This window comes from Cherax quadricarinatus, chromosome 71, assembly GCF_038502225.1.
Source record: "Cherax quadricarinatus isolate ZL_2023a chromosome 71, ASM3850222v1, whole genome shotgun sequence".
Classification (NCBI taxonomy): Eukaryota; Metazoa; Arthropoda; class Malacostraca; order Decapoda; family Parastacidae; genus Cherax; species Cherax quadricarinatus.
Genome location: NC_091362.1, coordinates 14916677 through 14932732, shown reverse-complemented (window position 1 = coordinate 14932732; position 16056 = coordinate 14916677). Strand labels below are relative to the sequence as shown.

General features: G+C 42.0%; 1 protein-coding gene across 1 annotated transcript in view; it reads left to right on the top strand.

Moving 5' to 3' along the window:
* The window catches only part of LOC128700323 (homeobox protein unc-4 homolog), an 89349-nt gene that overhangs the window by 54679 nt on the left and 18614 nt on the right, over positions 1-16056 (top strand). The window contains exon 2 of the mRNA XM_053793428.2: positions 3968-4140. Coding sequence (XP_053649403.1) covers positions 3968-4140 — 173 coding nt within the window. The remainder of the gene's footprint in view (positions 1-3967; positions 4141-16056) is intronic.

The following is a 16056-nucleotide window of genomic DNA, read 5'->3' as shown; positions in this document are numbered from 1 at the left end:
GAACCCTTGCTGGAGTGACTGACGATAGCCCCATCGTCCTACTGAAGTCTCCTGATGAACCTTTACTGGAATGACTGACGATAGCCCCATCGCCCTACTGAAGTCTCCCAGCTAAGGTTGGCACATTTCAACATCTTGTACGAGCTCCATTCTACGTGATGGAATATGACAGGGAAACATAGCTTTTGTTCCCACTGTGTAACTATCATATAGAATAGGGTAGCAACACTGCTAAAAAACAAAACACCGGGAGCGACGAGTGTGTGAAATACAAAACGCAGCAATGTTAGACTAACACCAAGAGTACACGACACAAGAGTTTTGATAAAGCCACTGGTTGGCCAAAGTCTCCAGAATAAATATACCCAGGTGTTACACACGTGTCTTAATTTATCGACGGTATTATTTACCATTGACGTCAAGACACAGGTGAGTTAGATTAACGTCAGGTTAGCAAGAAAACAGTGATGAGCTAACAGAAGGGGGAGAAGCAGAACAGACAAGTACAACAACAACAGAAAATACTCAGTGGGAGCCAGCTAGTCCTTGGGAGTTTCCGGTCGAAGCGATGTAGTCTTCGCGCCTTGCGTGCAATTTGCTCCTCTATTGAGCAATGAAGCATTATTTTTAGTGCACAATTATTAAATTACTTCTCTCTCGACTCTGAGAATTCAGTTATAAAGTCGAGGGAGCAACTAGGCGCCGCACATTTACCCTTCAACTAAGATGATTCTGGGACTCGAGTTGGCAACCTGGAATTACTTCGCGCTAAGATATCTACTCAGCAAATCGTTCGTTTACTTAGGATTGTTTATCATTCCAGTCTAAGATTTAATGATTAAATCTTTTATTTTGTTCAGTGAGTCGAGCGGAGGAGCGGAGCATTACGAACTCATTACCCGCCATATATCAACTACAGACATCTTCCGTGGCCGACTGGCAACCCGGTATTAATATCCCAAGCTGTGTTATTTCCCCCGCTATACCTGTAATTGATTTGGAGGTGTGGGTGCCAATTAGCGCCAACCACCGAGCTTGTTATAAGGTTTAATTACACTTGTTCTAACGCCCTCACAACCGACTCTAAGGAAGATGAGAGGTTAGCGTTATTTACACCCAGTCCGCTGGCCAGCCGCTCGGCCCAGCCGGCCGAAGAACCAGCTCCCTACGTCGAAGCGGATCGTTACGTTCGACGTTGATAGAATTCGTCTGCTTTCCGTTGCCGCATTCCTAGAAAGGTTTACGTCTCGCGATAAGTAATATTAATTGAGTACTAGCTGTATGTTATATTTGCTCGCGATCCATCCCCCAGGTAAAGTTATGAGGGTGTAAAATAATCCATGAAGTCTGCTGGTAGTGGGAGGCTATCGTGACAAACATCCACTCTTTACCGATGCTCTTTGATGTTGCCGAAATTACCGTGGGTGGTGAGGTGCGCACCTTAAATTAGAGTGGGAGACGGTTGCCCACGGTGTCGGGTCTCTCACCTGTTCCTTATGCCAGCGTGGCTAGAGTGATGAAGTTATTATTCTTTAAGTAATTCCAACGTGCGGCTTGGGCCCCGCTGATGAAGTTATCAGGCCTTACCGAGGTGGATCTAACATATGGTGGTAGTGGTGGTGTGCGTGGGTGGTGGTGTGTGTGGGTGGTGGTGTGTGTGGGTGGTGGTGTGTGTGGGTGGTGGTGTGTAGGTGCTGGTGATGTGACATGGTAGTGAGATGAGCAGTGATGGGTGGTAATGATGAGGGTTAGTGATGAGTGGCGGAGTGTCAGTGTGACTTTGTAAATGGTCCAAGTCGACCCGAAACATCGTCGTAAGCTCCTCTCTCCTATGTGCAGGTTATTTGTGTATTGTTCCAGTCACGGTATTGTGCCTTCTTGTTCTTTATGGTCGTGTTGATCAGCATTTGTGAGTGTACTCTCTCACCTCCAGAATTCTACTCCTTGCCATGACCTCGCTTATTTCCTTCGCCGCTTGATCGTATCTCGCAACACGAGATGCAGACGTTATGATATCTCCCAAGCCATTACATTCGCTGCCCATCCACACCTATTTTCTCGCACCAATGCAGATATGAGCCATGGAAAATATAAGGGTGTAAATAATAATTGAGATATGTGAACGCAAGCATTTTTTCTCTTCATCAAGTACAACAATGTGAGGCATGAGGAATAATGTATACAGCTATATCAATATAATATTAAGTCCAGACACGTCGAGGAATAGGGGTAATCCACATGTAAACAGAAATTACGTTTAAAGTAAATATCTCTATCTCCGTTGGAGATCTTTCTGTATACAAGTGGATTTTTCTTCAGTTAGCTATATAACGCTCAGTTTAGATGTAATTATTATTAAATTTTGACTTGATTTGTGAGTCTTGAGAAAAACAAATGGCGAACAAAATCTGCTTGGTCAATTCTACCGCTGGAAGATGCTCATAGTACCGTGGCTGGATTAATTCCCAACTGACTTACAATACCATGGTTGAAGCAACTCATAAGTAACCTACAAATACTATGGATGGAAAAAATTCACAACTAATCCACATTACCCTGGCTGGAACAATTCACAACTTACCTACACTGCCGTGGCTGGAACAGTTCACAACTTACCTATACTGCCGTGGCTGGAACACTTCACAACTTACCTACACTGCCGTGGCTGGAACAGTTCACAACTTACCTACACTGCCGTGGCTGGAACAATTCACAACTTACCTACACTGCCGTGGCTGGAACAGTTCACAACTTACCTACACTGCCGTGGCTGGAATAGTTCACAACTTACCTACACTGCCGTGGCTGGAACAGTTCACAACTTACCTATACTGCCGTGGCTGGAACACTTCACAACTTACCTACACTGCCGTGGCTGGAACAATTCACAACTTACCTACACTGCCGTGGCTGGAACAGTTCACAACTTACCTACACTGCCGTGGCTGGAATAGTTCACAACTTACCTACACTGCCGTGGCTGGAACAGTTCACAACTAGATAAATTAGACACATGTGCAACATTTGGGTATCTTTAATGAGGAAACGTTTCGCCACACAGTGGCTTCATCAGTCCATACAAAGGAGAATGGTGAAGAACAGGAGAAGTTTGAGGTTATCAGTCCCTCAGTCTTGAGTCGATGTAATCAGTCCATCAATCTTGAAAAGAATACAGTATATGTGCGAAGAAGTGACTTATATACTGCAGGAAGGAGAGGTGCAGCAGTCGTAGGTGGTGTCACATTTGACGAATGTGGAAGTAGGTCATGCCCAAGGGTTAGGCAAGTTGAAGAATTCCCTGTATTAAGATCCCAAGATGTTGCTGGGTGACACAGTAACATCGACTCAAGGCTGAGGGACTCATTACCTTAAACCTGTTGTTCACCATTCTCCTCTGTATGGACTGATGAAGCCACTGTGTGGCGAAACGTTTCCTCATTAAAGATACCCAAATGTTGCACATGTGTCTAATTTGTCAATTTGTCGGTTCTCAGAGCCATTCATCTACAAATCACAACTAATCCAGAGACTGGAAATTAAAAATTCGCATCTTGATAATGAAGCATGATAAATCGAAAAGTCTTCCAGTTTCCCTTTCCAATTTGAATTCAACTTGTGCCTATAAGAGCGCCATTTGAGATCATTTTTTCGAAAGCTCCAAATGACTGTAAACAACAGTAAGAGAATGGCAGAATTACCGACAAAATATTAGGTAAATGTACACAGATGCAACTAGAGTTACCACAATAAAATGTCACATTAGTAGCATGTCTTCACTTACCTAACAATAGTAAGAAACACACGTTACAAAGCAAGCTTTTATTGGGACAAGATTTCGCTCTGTGTAGAGTTTTAACGTTGTTCCAATACATGATAAATTCTACAAACTGTGTTTTTCTTCAGGAATTTTTCCCATTTCTTCTCCAACATGAGCTTTGTTTGTCATCAATTTCTCATTTCTTAACAGACTTGGACGACGCAGACGGTGACGCGGCGGCCAAGCGTCGGCGGTCAAGGACCAACTTCAACTCGTGGCAGCTGGAGGAGCTGGAGAGAGCCTTCGAGGCTTCTCACTACCCTGACGTGTTCATGAGGGAGGCTCTGGCCATGAGGCTGGGGCTCACCGAGAGCAGAGTAGCCGTGAGTATCTTACCCACCACTGTTGTGTGACTGAGAGCAGAGTAGCAGTGAGTATCTTACCACAACTGCTGAGAGCAGAGTATGAGTATCTTACCCACAACTGAGAGCTAGTGTGTGCTGAGAGCAGAGTAGCAGTGAGTATCTTACCCACCACTGTTGTGTGACTGAGAACAGAGTAGCCGTGAGTATCTTACCACAACTGCTGTGTGGCTGAGAGCAGAGTAGCAGTGAGTATCTTACCCACCACTGTTGTGTGACTGAGAGCAGAGTAGCAGTGAGTATCTTACCACTGTTGTGGTTGAGAGCAGAGTAGCCGTGAGTATCTTACCCACCACTGTTGTGTGGATGAGAGCAGGGTAGCCGTATCTTACCCACCACTGTTGTGTGACTGAGAGCAGAGTAGCCGTGAGTATCTTACCCACCACTGTTGTGTGACTGAGAGCAGAGTAGCCGTGAGTATCTTACCCACCACTGTTGTGTGACTGAGAGCAGAGTAGCCGTGAGTATCTTACCCACCACTGTTGTGTGTCTGAGAGCAGAGTAGCCGTGAGTATCTTACCCACCACTGTTGTGTGTCTGAGAGCAGAGTAGCAGTGAGTATCTTACCCACCACTGTTGTGTGACTGAGAGCAGAGTAGCAGTGAGTATCTTACCCACCACTGTTGTGTGACTGAGAGCAGAGTAGCCGTGAGTATCTTACCCACCACTGTTGTGTGTCTGAGAGCAGAGTAGCCGTGAGTATCTTACCCACCACTGTTGTGTGACTGAGAGCAGAGTAGCAGTGAGTATCTTACCCACAACTGCTCTGTGTCTGAGAGCAGAGTAGCAGTGAGTATCTTACCACAACTGCTGTGTGACTGAGAACAGAGTAGCCGTGAGTATCTTACCCACTATTGTCCCTTCGACAGAAAATCATGAAAGCAAAAATGGCAAATTTAAATTATATTTTAAATCACTATTTTAAATAAATGTAAGTATAATCTGGAGCTTGGGGTAGATGGCAGGGGACCCTTCAGGAATCTGAAGGTCATGGCTTGGTTGTAATATCTAATGGTGTTGGCAACACGGGCGAATTCCCTGGGTACAGTTAGGAGTCATCCGTCTCGTGATTAGTGGACGGAGGATCGAGCCTCCAGTTCCTCTGTCTCCTACACGGCTGAACCATCTACTGCAACATATGCAACAATAACAGTGACTTAGACACGAGTCCCATTATTTCTGTTCTGATTTCTCCTTGATTCTCGCAGTGAAGGTTTTTAGGTTCAGAATCCCGTAGCCAGCAGGACCCGCCAGGCCCCTACCGACGGTACATCATTACCTGCAATCGTCCTATCTAAACTAGCACGTCAGCAAACGTCTGCTCACCTGATGGAGGAACGTTCAGCTGACGGAGGAACGGATGCCCAAATGATCGAGAAACGCTCTGACATTTCCTGGGCGCTGTGTGTATCACCTCGTTTACCAATCTAAGCTACGGGGAAAATTACCTCCAATACACAGACTGACACTAACAATAGTCATTGCTGGATATATGTCTTGGTTCTCGGCCATTAAGCGCAAGCGAAAATTGGGTGTATTTTTAATGTCGGGCATTTTGATGCAAATGCTACATTGTGAGGAGAGCCATTCAATTGCTTGTTTGGATACATTGTAAGAATCAAGTGGAAAATTGCTCTTGCAATAAGAAACTCCATTGACGGATAGTTCCAGTTTTTATGCGGTCTGGTCTGGAGGTATTATGGGCGGCGCGGCCTCACAATACCTCCAGACCTTCTACGCCAACACTGACAACACGAACAGAAAAAAAAAACGTTCTGATACGATTTTTAATTCGTCGGAACGTTGCCGAATGTGGAGACCTTTGTTATGCTTTACTGTACTGCTTATGTCACTAAACTCGCTCTTATTAACGAGGGTCAATAATGTTGTAAATAGTTCTTGAATAACGAAATCGGAATGACACTAACCTTGGCTTGTGAATAATGCGTTATTACTGTAACAGAATATGATGTGGCTGATAGAATGTTAGGACTTAGACTACTGTAATCTCCTTTTGTCTGCCACAGGGTGGGTATTAGGTGACTTCCACCTACAGGGTTAATTTGGGGGATGACTACCTGCCCCAGGATGGGTATGGGGTGACTACCAGTCACAAGACGGGTATGGGGTGACTACCAGTCACAAGACGGGTATGGGGTGACTACCAGTCACAAGACGGGTATGGGGTGACTGCAAGTCACAGAATGGGTATGGGGTGACTACCAGCCACAGGATGGGTATGGGGTGACTACCAGCCACAGGATGGGTATGAGATGACTACCAGCCAAAGGATGGGTATGGGGTGACTACCAGCCACAGGATGGGTATGGGGTGACTACCAACCACAGGATGGGTATGGGGTGACTACCAGTCACAGAATGGGGGGTGACTACCAGTTACAGGATGGGTATGGGGTGACTACCAGCCACAGGATGGGTATTGGGTGACTACCAGCCACAGGATGGGTATGGAGTGACTACCAGCCACAGGATGGGTATGGGGTGACTACCAGACACAGGATGGGTATGGGGTGACTACCAGCCACAGGATGGGTATGGGGTGACTACCAGTCACAGAATGGGTATGGGGTGACTACCAGCTACAGGATGGGTATGGGGTGACTACCAGCCACAGGATGGGTATGGGGTGACTACCAGCTACAGGATGGGTATGGGGTGACTACCAGCCACAGGATGGGTATGGGGTGATTACCAGCCACAGGATGGGTATGGGGTGACTACCAGCCACAGGATGGGTATGGGGTGACTACCAGCCACAGGATGGGTATGCGGTGACTACCAGCCACAGGATGGGTATGGGGTGACTACCAGCCACAGGATGGGTATGGAGTGACTACCAGCCACAGGATGGGTATGGGGTGACTACCAGCCACAGGATGGGTATGGGGTGACTACCAGCCACAGGATGGGTATGGGGTGACTACCAGCCACAGGATGGGTATGGGGTGACTACCAGCCACAGGATGGGTATGGGATGACTACCAGCCACAGGATGGGTATGTGGTGACTACCAGCCACAGGATGGGTATGGGGTGACTACCAGCCACAGGATGGGTATGGAGTGACTATTACCCTCATGATGGGTATGAAATATCTACCGCACACAGGATGATGGGTGGGGGGAAGGAAGTGAGGCCGGTGAAGAGCTCTTGATCCAAAGAATTGGAGCTATCAGGAACAAAATTCATCAATACTGGCAACAATAACCCTCAGTCAGGGAAGTTATTTGTGAAGTGAAGTTGCTCTTCCCTTCCTCGGATCAAACCAGATTACCTCCCATTTCCCAGGCGTTGTATGACCCCTACAAGTTTAGGGCTTCCCCGTGAATATATTAATTACTATTATTGCTGCTACTACTACACTGTTAATAATAATAATAATAATAATAATAATAATAATAATAATAATAATAATAATAATAATTTTAATTACTCAATAATCATAGATCTGCGTATTTCTTTTCGGAATTGTATTTTAAGTATTGTATTTTTAGTGCTGCTAATACAATACTTACTTTATCAATGCAGTTATACAATTCTGTATGATTTATATTGGTAAGACAATGATGTGTATAATTTTTGATTAAACAATTGATATGTATAATTTATAATGGTTTGTGAGATACACAACAGTGTATCAGATCTATGTATACAAAGTATATGCATACATAAATGTATACAAACACAATTCATACATACATACACTATACATACATTCATACACTTGTGTATGAATTACACTCGAGTATGCTAGATATACACAGTGTTAATGCTAATCTCAGTTTTATTATTATTATTATTATTATTATTGTCATTATTATTATTATCATAACTAAGCAGTAAAAGTTTTTTAAATGTTATTAAATTCAATATTTTTATGATACACCTGCATATATGCAACACCTGCATATATGCAACACCTGCATATATGCAACACCTGCATATACACAACACTTAACATTTACATATATGTAACACCTGTTTAAATATGACATTCTACTGACTCAGTTTAGTTACATTTAAAAATTACATTCTTGTCTATGTAATTCATATAATAGTTATCTTGCATGAATTATTTATTCACATAATATTTATCTGTTTATGATAGTGAGTGTTAAGTGAAAGTGAGTGTTGGGTAATAATAAGTGAAAGTGAGTGTTAGGTGATAGTATCTGAGAGTGTTAGGTAATAGTAAGTGAAAGTGTGTGTTGGGTAAAAGTAAGTGAAAAGGAGTGTTAAGTAATAGTAAGTGAAAATGAATGTTAGGTAATATTAGGTGAAAGTGAGTGCTAGGTAATAGTGAGAGTTAGGTAATAGTAAGTGAAAGTGAGTGTTAGGTTATAGTAAGTGAAGGTGAGTGTTAGGTAATAGTAAGTGAAAGCGAGTGTTAGGTAAAAGTAAGTGAAAGTGAGTGTCAGGTAATAGTAAGTGAAAAGGAGTGTTAAGTAATAGTAAGTGAAAGTGAGTGTTAGGTGATAGTAAGTAATAGAAGTGTGAGTGTTAGGTAATAAGTGAAAGTGAGTGTTAGGTAATAGTGTGTTGTTAGGTAATAGTAAGTGAAGGTGAGTGTTAGGTAATAGTAAGTGAAAGTGAGTGTTAGGTAAAAGTAAGTGAAAGTGAGTGTTAGGTAATAGTAAGTGAAAGTGAGTGTTAGGTAATAGTAAGTGAAAGTGAGTGTTAGGTGATAGTAAGTGAAGGTGAGTGTTAGGTAATAGTAAGTGAAAGTGTGTTAGGTAACAGTAAGTGAAAGTGAGTGTCAGGTAATAAAAAGTGAGAGTGTTAGGTGATAGTAAGTGAAAGTGAGTGTCAGGTGATAGTAAGTGAAAGTGAGTGTTAGGTAATAGTAAGTGAAAATGAGTGTTAGGTAATAGTAAGTGAAAGTGAGTGCTAGGTAATAGTAAGTGAAAATGAGTGTTAGATGATAATAAGTGTTCAAGTGAGAGTGTTAGGTGTAATGGACGAAAAATTTTGGCGTGAGTGTTGTGTTATAGGTTGAGTGTTAAGTAAGTGATAGGTAGTGCGTAAAGTGATAGGTAGCGGGTGATAGCGTGATGGAGGGTGCTACACTAAAATGGAGTCCCTTTGATGGAGTAACTGGTGATGGTGGTGGTGGGTGTATGGAGAGGAGGGGGTCGGGGTTGTTGTATGGTGGTGGTAGTTGTGTATTATGGGGGTGGGGTGGTTGTATGGTAGTGGTGGTTGTGTATTATGGGGGTGAGGTATGTACGGTGTGAGTGGGGGTGGTGATGGTATAGCTCATTCTGACAACTGGTTTCCACTTGCGATCCTCATTATGTTCAATCCAGCTTAGAATATTATATCCTCATCTACTTATAAGCTATAAAAAATAAAAAATACACAATACCGTGGCTGAAACAAGATAATGGTACAAGACGGACCGAAACGTCACAATAAGTTTCTTTCTCCTATGTGCTGGTTATCTGTGTATCTTATAAGCTGTGATCATAACACCTTTTTTATTATTTACATATCGGTTTTAGAGGCCAAGAGCTGTTTTCGTACCTCAGTATTTTTGGTTCATCTTTACATCCAAACTCTCTCGGTTCTCGTGTCATTATTACACCAACTTCTGAACTTTCTCAATTTTCTTGGCGTACTTGATGAGGACCGTGATCCATGCTGGTGATAAAAAAAGCACTCTGGTACCATTTCCACCCCCTGGTAAAGAGCCTCTCTTTGTCGTGTCTATACCTGCGAGTATTTTGTATATCGGGATCATATCCTTTCCAGGTTTTCTTTCGTCCAGTGACGAAAAAATTTAGCCTTGTCTTTTTTTTCGTCTTCGTAACTTGTTTCCAGAGTACTGGCACTAATCTCCACACAAAACCCTTCGTACTTTCTCTCTAGTTGTGTTTTGGGAAGTAATGTTAGCACACCAGAGCTTCGTATTCAACACACAGGTCTCACACCTGAGGTAAAGAACTAGTTTTAAACGATATTTTGTCGAGTTTCTGAACACTCTTCAGTTTTTATAAGATTCTCCTGTGCTGTTGATATTTTGGATAAGAGATATTCAATAATTATCCCTATTTTTTTCTATTTCCCTGAGATTTTTATCCTTCCCCTTTTCTTTCTTAGTATTCAGTTTTCAGTTAAGTAAGATTCCTCAGGAAACAGGACAAGTGTTTCCTGACGCGGGTTTTAGTCATATGACCCACAGCTGGAGCTTTCAGTCATCTGACCAAGGCCTTCCACTGGCTTACCCCTCCACCCCCTCAGTCTTTATTAGCCGTCTCCCAGCTTCACGAATTTGTTTTTGCTGTGGTTAAGTTCCATTTACTATTTATCCGATCATTCCTGAAGTCTGTCCAGGTATTCTACAGCAGCTTTCTTCTAACCTCTTTAAGAACACAAGAGTGGAGGAACACTGCAGAAGGCCTACTGGCCCATTCAAGGCAGGTACTTATCAAAACCACCCTTACCCAAAGCTACCCAAGAATTTACTCTTGTACCCACGACACCATTTAAACCCAGCCCCTCCCATTTCTACATGATCCGTAAACAAGGATATGCAGAAGTATTCTGTTTTACCTATTATCCGCTTGTTAATTTACTGGTAGTCGAGTTTCACTCTCCTGCCCTGATACCCCATCTCTTATGGTAACTAATTCCTTCTGTTGTTCAAGTACTTCCTGATATATGTTAATATACACTACAAACAATATGGAGCCCATTACCTGTGGGACTGATACCACATTCCTTAGTGTAACTAATTTCTCCTGTTACTGAAGTATTATCTGATATACGCTAATATCCTTCCTTCTACCCCGACTCATGTCTCTAATTCTGGAACGTAGCCGTCTACATAGCACTATCTCAAAAGCCTTGTTACAGTCACGGAATATGCAGTACACTCTTCTCTCCTCTTAATAAACGTTTGTAAGATACAGCTTTCCAGTTGTGAATTTATGTTGATTTTTCTGTGAGAAACTTAGTGTTTTCCAGATACTCAACAAGTCTTTTTCTAATATACCATTTTCCAGCAATTTGCACCTTTATCTTGTTAGGAAAGTTAGTCTATGCTTCGGGGCTTCCCTCATCTTTCATTTTTAATATTGTTTATATTCTCTTTGCTTCCCTTCCATCGTCGCGTACTTTCCCTATTATTATTACACTTTTTGTTAAAAGCCTTGTTTGAGTGGCTTGCAATATATATTAACTGCTTTTAAAATTCTTAGTGATACTGCAGCAAGTTGTGAGACCTTTGATGTGCCATGTTCCTCCGGATATTTTATTTTCTCGTTAACTGTGTTACATGGCTTGTCTTTTGTTTACATGGTTTGTCTTCTATTGTTTACATAGTTTGTGTTTTATTGTTTACATGGCTTGTCTTTTATTGTTTACATGGTTTGTCTTTTATTGTTCACATGGTTTGTCCTCCACTGTTTACATTTGTCTTCCACTGTTAACATGGTTTGTCTTCTATTGTTTACATCATTTGTCTTCTATTATTTACATGATTTGTCTTGTTTACAGCTGTGATACTGACTCTCGCTTATATGCAACCGCAATGCAAATTTCTTTCAGAACCAGTGAATACTTTGTCAATTCCCGTAATTATTTTGCCTGCTATTCCCGACCATTATCACCTAATACACTCTTGTAAAATTTACTCCAACCCATCCTTCAGATTACAGGTTGTACTTCCAACATTGTGAACTCGGCTAACCGGATTTTCCCTAAATCTATTAATGTTACCTTGCTCACACTCCAACAGCACGTCAAATCCTGCGAAAAGAAACTTGACTCCACTCTTTCAGATTTGACACGGGAGAGAGAGAGAATGAGAGAGAGAGAGAGAGAGAGAGAGAGAGAGAGAGAGAGAGAGAGAGAGAGAGAGAGAGAGAGAGAGAGAGAGAGAGAGAGAGAGAGAGAGAGAGAGAATTATTATTATTATAATCATGGGGGAAGCGCTAAACCCGGAGGATTATACAGCGCCTGGGGGGGGGGATGTGGAAGGCATTCAGGCTTAATTCAGGGAACTGGAGCACAGATCCAGCTCCCTAAATCAAGAGCCCCTCACCAACATCAAGAAAGAGTGAGAGTGAGAGTGAGAAAAATATGCATAATTAGTTCCTTTTAACTAGTCAGCCTTGAACGTTCCGTGTGTTACCACTAAATTGAATAAGTCATTAATGTCTGATTTTTTCCCTTCTTTTAGTAACAAGCATGTCAGGTTTGGCGTTGCATGAGGGATAAGCATCACATGATTACACTGCACGCCTGGTAATTGTCGTACACCGAACAGGTAATTGTCGTACACTACCCCGGTAATTGCTGTTCGCTGGCCCGGGCGGTTGTCGTACACGGTTTATCAAAAGGAACATTACCGGGATTTCTTTCGGGCTGTATTTGTAATTTGGACATTGTATATCAGTTGAGGGAAGACGCTGTTATGGGAGTAATCTGGAAATCCATTTTCTTCCCGTGGCTGACTGGCGATCTAGTTGGGAGTCCACTGAAACGGGTTTGTTTACAAAATTGGATGCGTGCGCAGGAACATGCTCTTTTTTCTTTTAATTTTTCATTTAGGGGAATTAAACTCGGTGGTTTTAATAATTTTAGACTGTGGGTTTATCTTTTACGAGACGATCATCCTGTGCCTGCACACACACACACACACACACACACACACACACACACACACACACACACACACACACACACACACACACACACACACACACACACACACACACACACGAATATCCCACCATGTAAGGACTTTGTCTTGATCCTTTACACACAATAACTATTTTGACCTTTTGCAAGAGAACCATCCTGTAGTCTCACACATAGACCTTGTCTTGACTCTTTAGGGGGGATAATCCTGTAGTCATTCACAGAAAGACCTTGTCTTGACTCTTTAGGGGGGATAATCCTGTAGTCATTCACAGAAAGACCTTGTCTTGACCTTTTATAAAGGAATTATCCTGTAGTTACTTACACAAAGGCCTTGTCTTGACTTTACAAGTGAACCATCCTCTGACTACACGCACGAGGACTGTCTTGACCTTAGAACTGAACAATCTCGTGGCTCCACACACGAGAACGTTCCGCGTCTGGAGATGAATTAATGTTAGTATTTCTGGTGAGTCCTCCAGCAAGGCAGTTGTCTGCTACAGACAATGAACTGGTCGCAGGAATGCTAATCAGTGCCAACTACATTTTTCGTTACTCCGTTGAATTAAAAGGTTATGATTTGTTATCCAACCTTATTCACTTCAGATGGTTGTCCAGGATAACTGGTGTTAACTGCTGGCTGGACAAACACTGTAAGAACACAGCAGTACCATTTATAGACAACTGGGACCTCTTTTATGGCAGAAATAACATGTGTACCAGGGATGGGGTTCAGTCATATAGAGCTGCGTGGGGACACTGGCCAATGCAGTGGAGGAAGCTGTTGGGACTTTAGACTAGAAATAGTGGTATGGGCTTTTGTGGGACAACAATGAAATGTGAGACAACAGAATAAGGCAAGATAAATTCTCAGTGTACCGATATTGTGAGTTTTAGGGAAACCAATTACAGACTACCACCTCTCAGATGCCACCCACAACAGTACCTATATACCTGATGTACCTATTTCACTTCTAGATGAACAGGGGGCAGCAGGCGTAAGATTTGCTTATACCTACAACGCGACTGGTATTTAGCTTGGGTGAGTCGAGACAAGTGTTGACTCAGTTTTGTAAAAAAAAAAACTTTATTTTGTGGAAATAATAATAATAATAATAATAATAATAATAATAATAAATAATAATAATTATTATTATTCATGCTAGAACTACTTTCCAATAGACACTTGCTAGACAATTCTTACAGGTTACCTAACTCGTCTAGCAAAACATTACAGCCATTATCAGTTCACGTCATTCCTAGCAGCTTGGTGTAGTCTGCAAAAGCAATATGATTTTTTGGTCTCCGAGACCCATGCCAGGGAGGTAGGTGCTTTGATGTTGGTGAAGAGCTCTTGATCTGAGGAATAAGAATTCCCCATATCTCTTAAATAAAACATGACAATGTGATCTTAAAAGCCACGTTTATGGATTCCACTTGTTACGTGTTTTTTTAAATATTAGTTTTGCAGGCCAAGAGCTGTGACTCTACCTTTTCCAACTTTATCCTATCTTATCCTACTTTCAAAGCCTATGTCTAAGGTATATTACCAACTCTACTTACTGCTAGATAAAGAGGGGCAGCAGGTGTAGAGACACATGATCAACGTTTCCACCAATGCCGAGGATCGAACCACGGGCACTCAGTATGTTAGTTGAGTGCGCTGTCAACCGAGCCACGGAACACCTTTATACCACCTATGTTTCCTCCCTCACTGTTTTCCTTTTATCTTTCTCAGTTTTATTTCAGTTCTTAGTGTGTCTGTGATTCGCAAAAATGCTTATAATTATAACAATATTTTTTTAAAGTGGTGGAGGGGGTAAGCCAGTGGAAGGCCTCGGTCAGATGACCGAAAGCTTCAACTGCGGGTCATCATATGACTAAGGTTTCCTGACGAACCTTACCTAACCTGTGTCAAAGACTATCTGGAAGCCAGAGAAACTGCAGGTCACCCGCTCTTCTCTGTCTTGACTGGATTTTCCATTTCTAAATCTGTGTTAGTGGTTCCTAAGAGAATTATTTTTGCTCGAGCTTTTCTCCTCGAACGTCTTTATAATGTTCTTAAAAAATAATAAAAAAATATATTAATTTTTTAATTTTCAACTTGATATTACACTTTGATTTATTATTATATTATTATTATTATTATTATTATTATTATTATTATTATTATTATTATTTTCTTATTACCAATGTTATTATTACTATTATTATTAACACCAATATAATTATTATCATCATTATTATTTTTGTTTTATTCATAAGGAAGCACTAAACCCGTAGAGGTTACATAATACCTGAGGAATGGAAGGTAATCAAGTTTGATTCAAGAAAGAGGAGAGTAGCTTAAGTTCCTTTAATCAAGAGCCCTTTAATCATCAAGGCACCTCTCTCTGCTCCCTTGAAGGGTATGCAAGTTAAAAACATTACTAGACAAGAAGCACTGATCCTTGTGGGACCCCACTTACGCATTTTCCCACGATGGCATTTCTCCTCATATTACTGTTGGCATTTTTCCTTTCAGTCCACCATAACAAAACAAATCTTTCATCCATTGTAACAGCTTGTCTTTTATTCTCCAATATTTTGTTTCCAGATTAACCTTTCGTTAATCTGGAAACAAGTTTGTATGTGTGTGTGTACTCATGTACTCACCTAATTGTGGTTGCAGGGGTCAAGTCATAGCTGTGTGCGTTTATGCTCACTCACTTACCTCAGCTAATTGTGGTTGCAGGGGTCGAGTCATAGCTCCCCGCCCTGCCTCTTCACTGGCTCCTTCTAGGTCTCTGCTCCATGAGCCTTATCATACCTCTTCTTAAAGCTATGTATGGATCGTGTGTGTGTGTGTGTGTGTGCGCCAAACGAGCTTGTCAGTAACTCACTAATATGCTGAAAGAAACACGAAGGAAGTGTCGGTGATCGAGTCCACTTTGGTGTCATAAAGCAGAATTACCTAGACAGAGAGATTTACACCTAAGTGGGCATCATTATCCCCCGAGAAGCTTAATATGACCTCACGGGGGTTTCTCGGCTGCCTTTGTCATTATGCTTAGTAAATTGCACCGCTGTGTATGCTTTTGGCGTCCACACTCTGCAAATTGGCAGGAAACGGGAGAGATATACAACGTCCCCCCGCTGTCACACGTGAAAAAAATCTTGGTTGTAAATGAATCCTAGTGGAAAACCGACTTGCAGCTTTTGAAGGTACAGAGAAG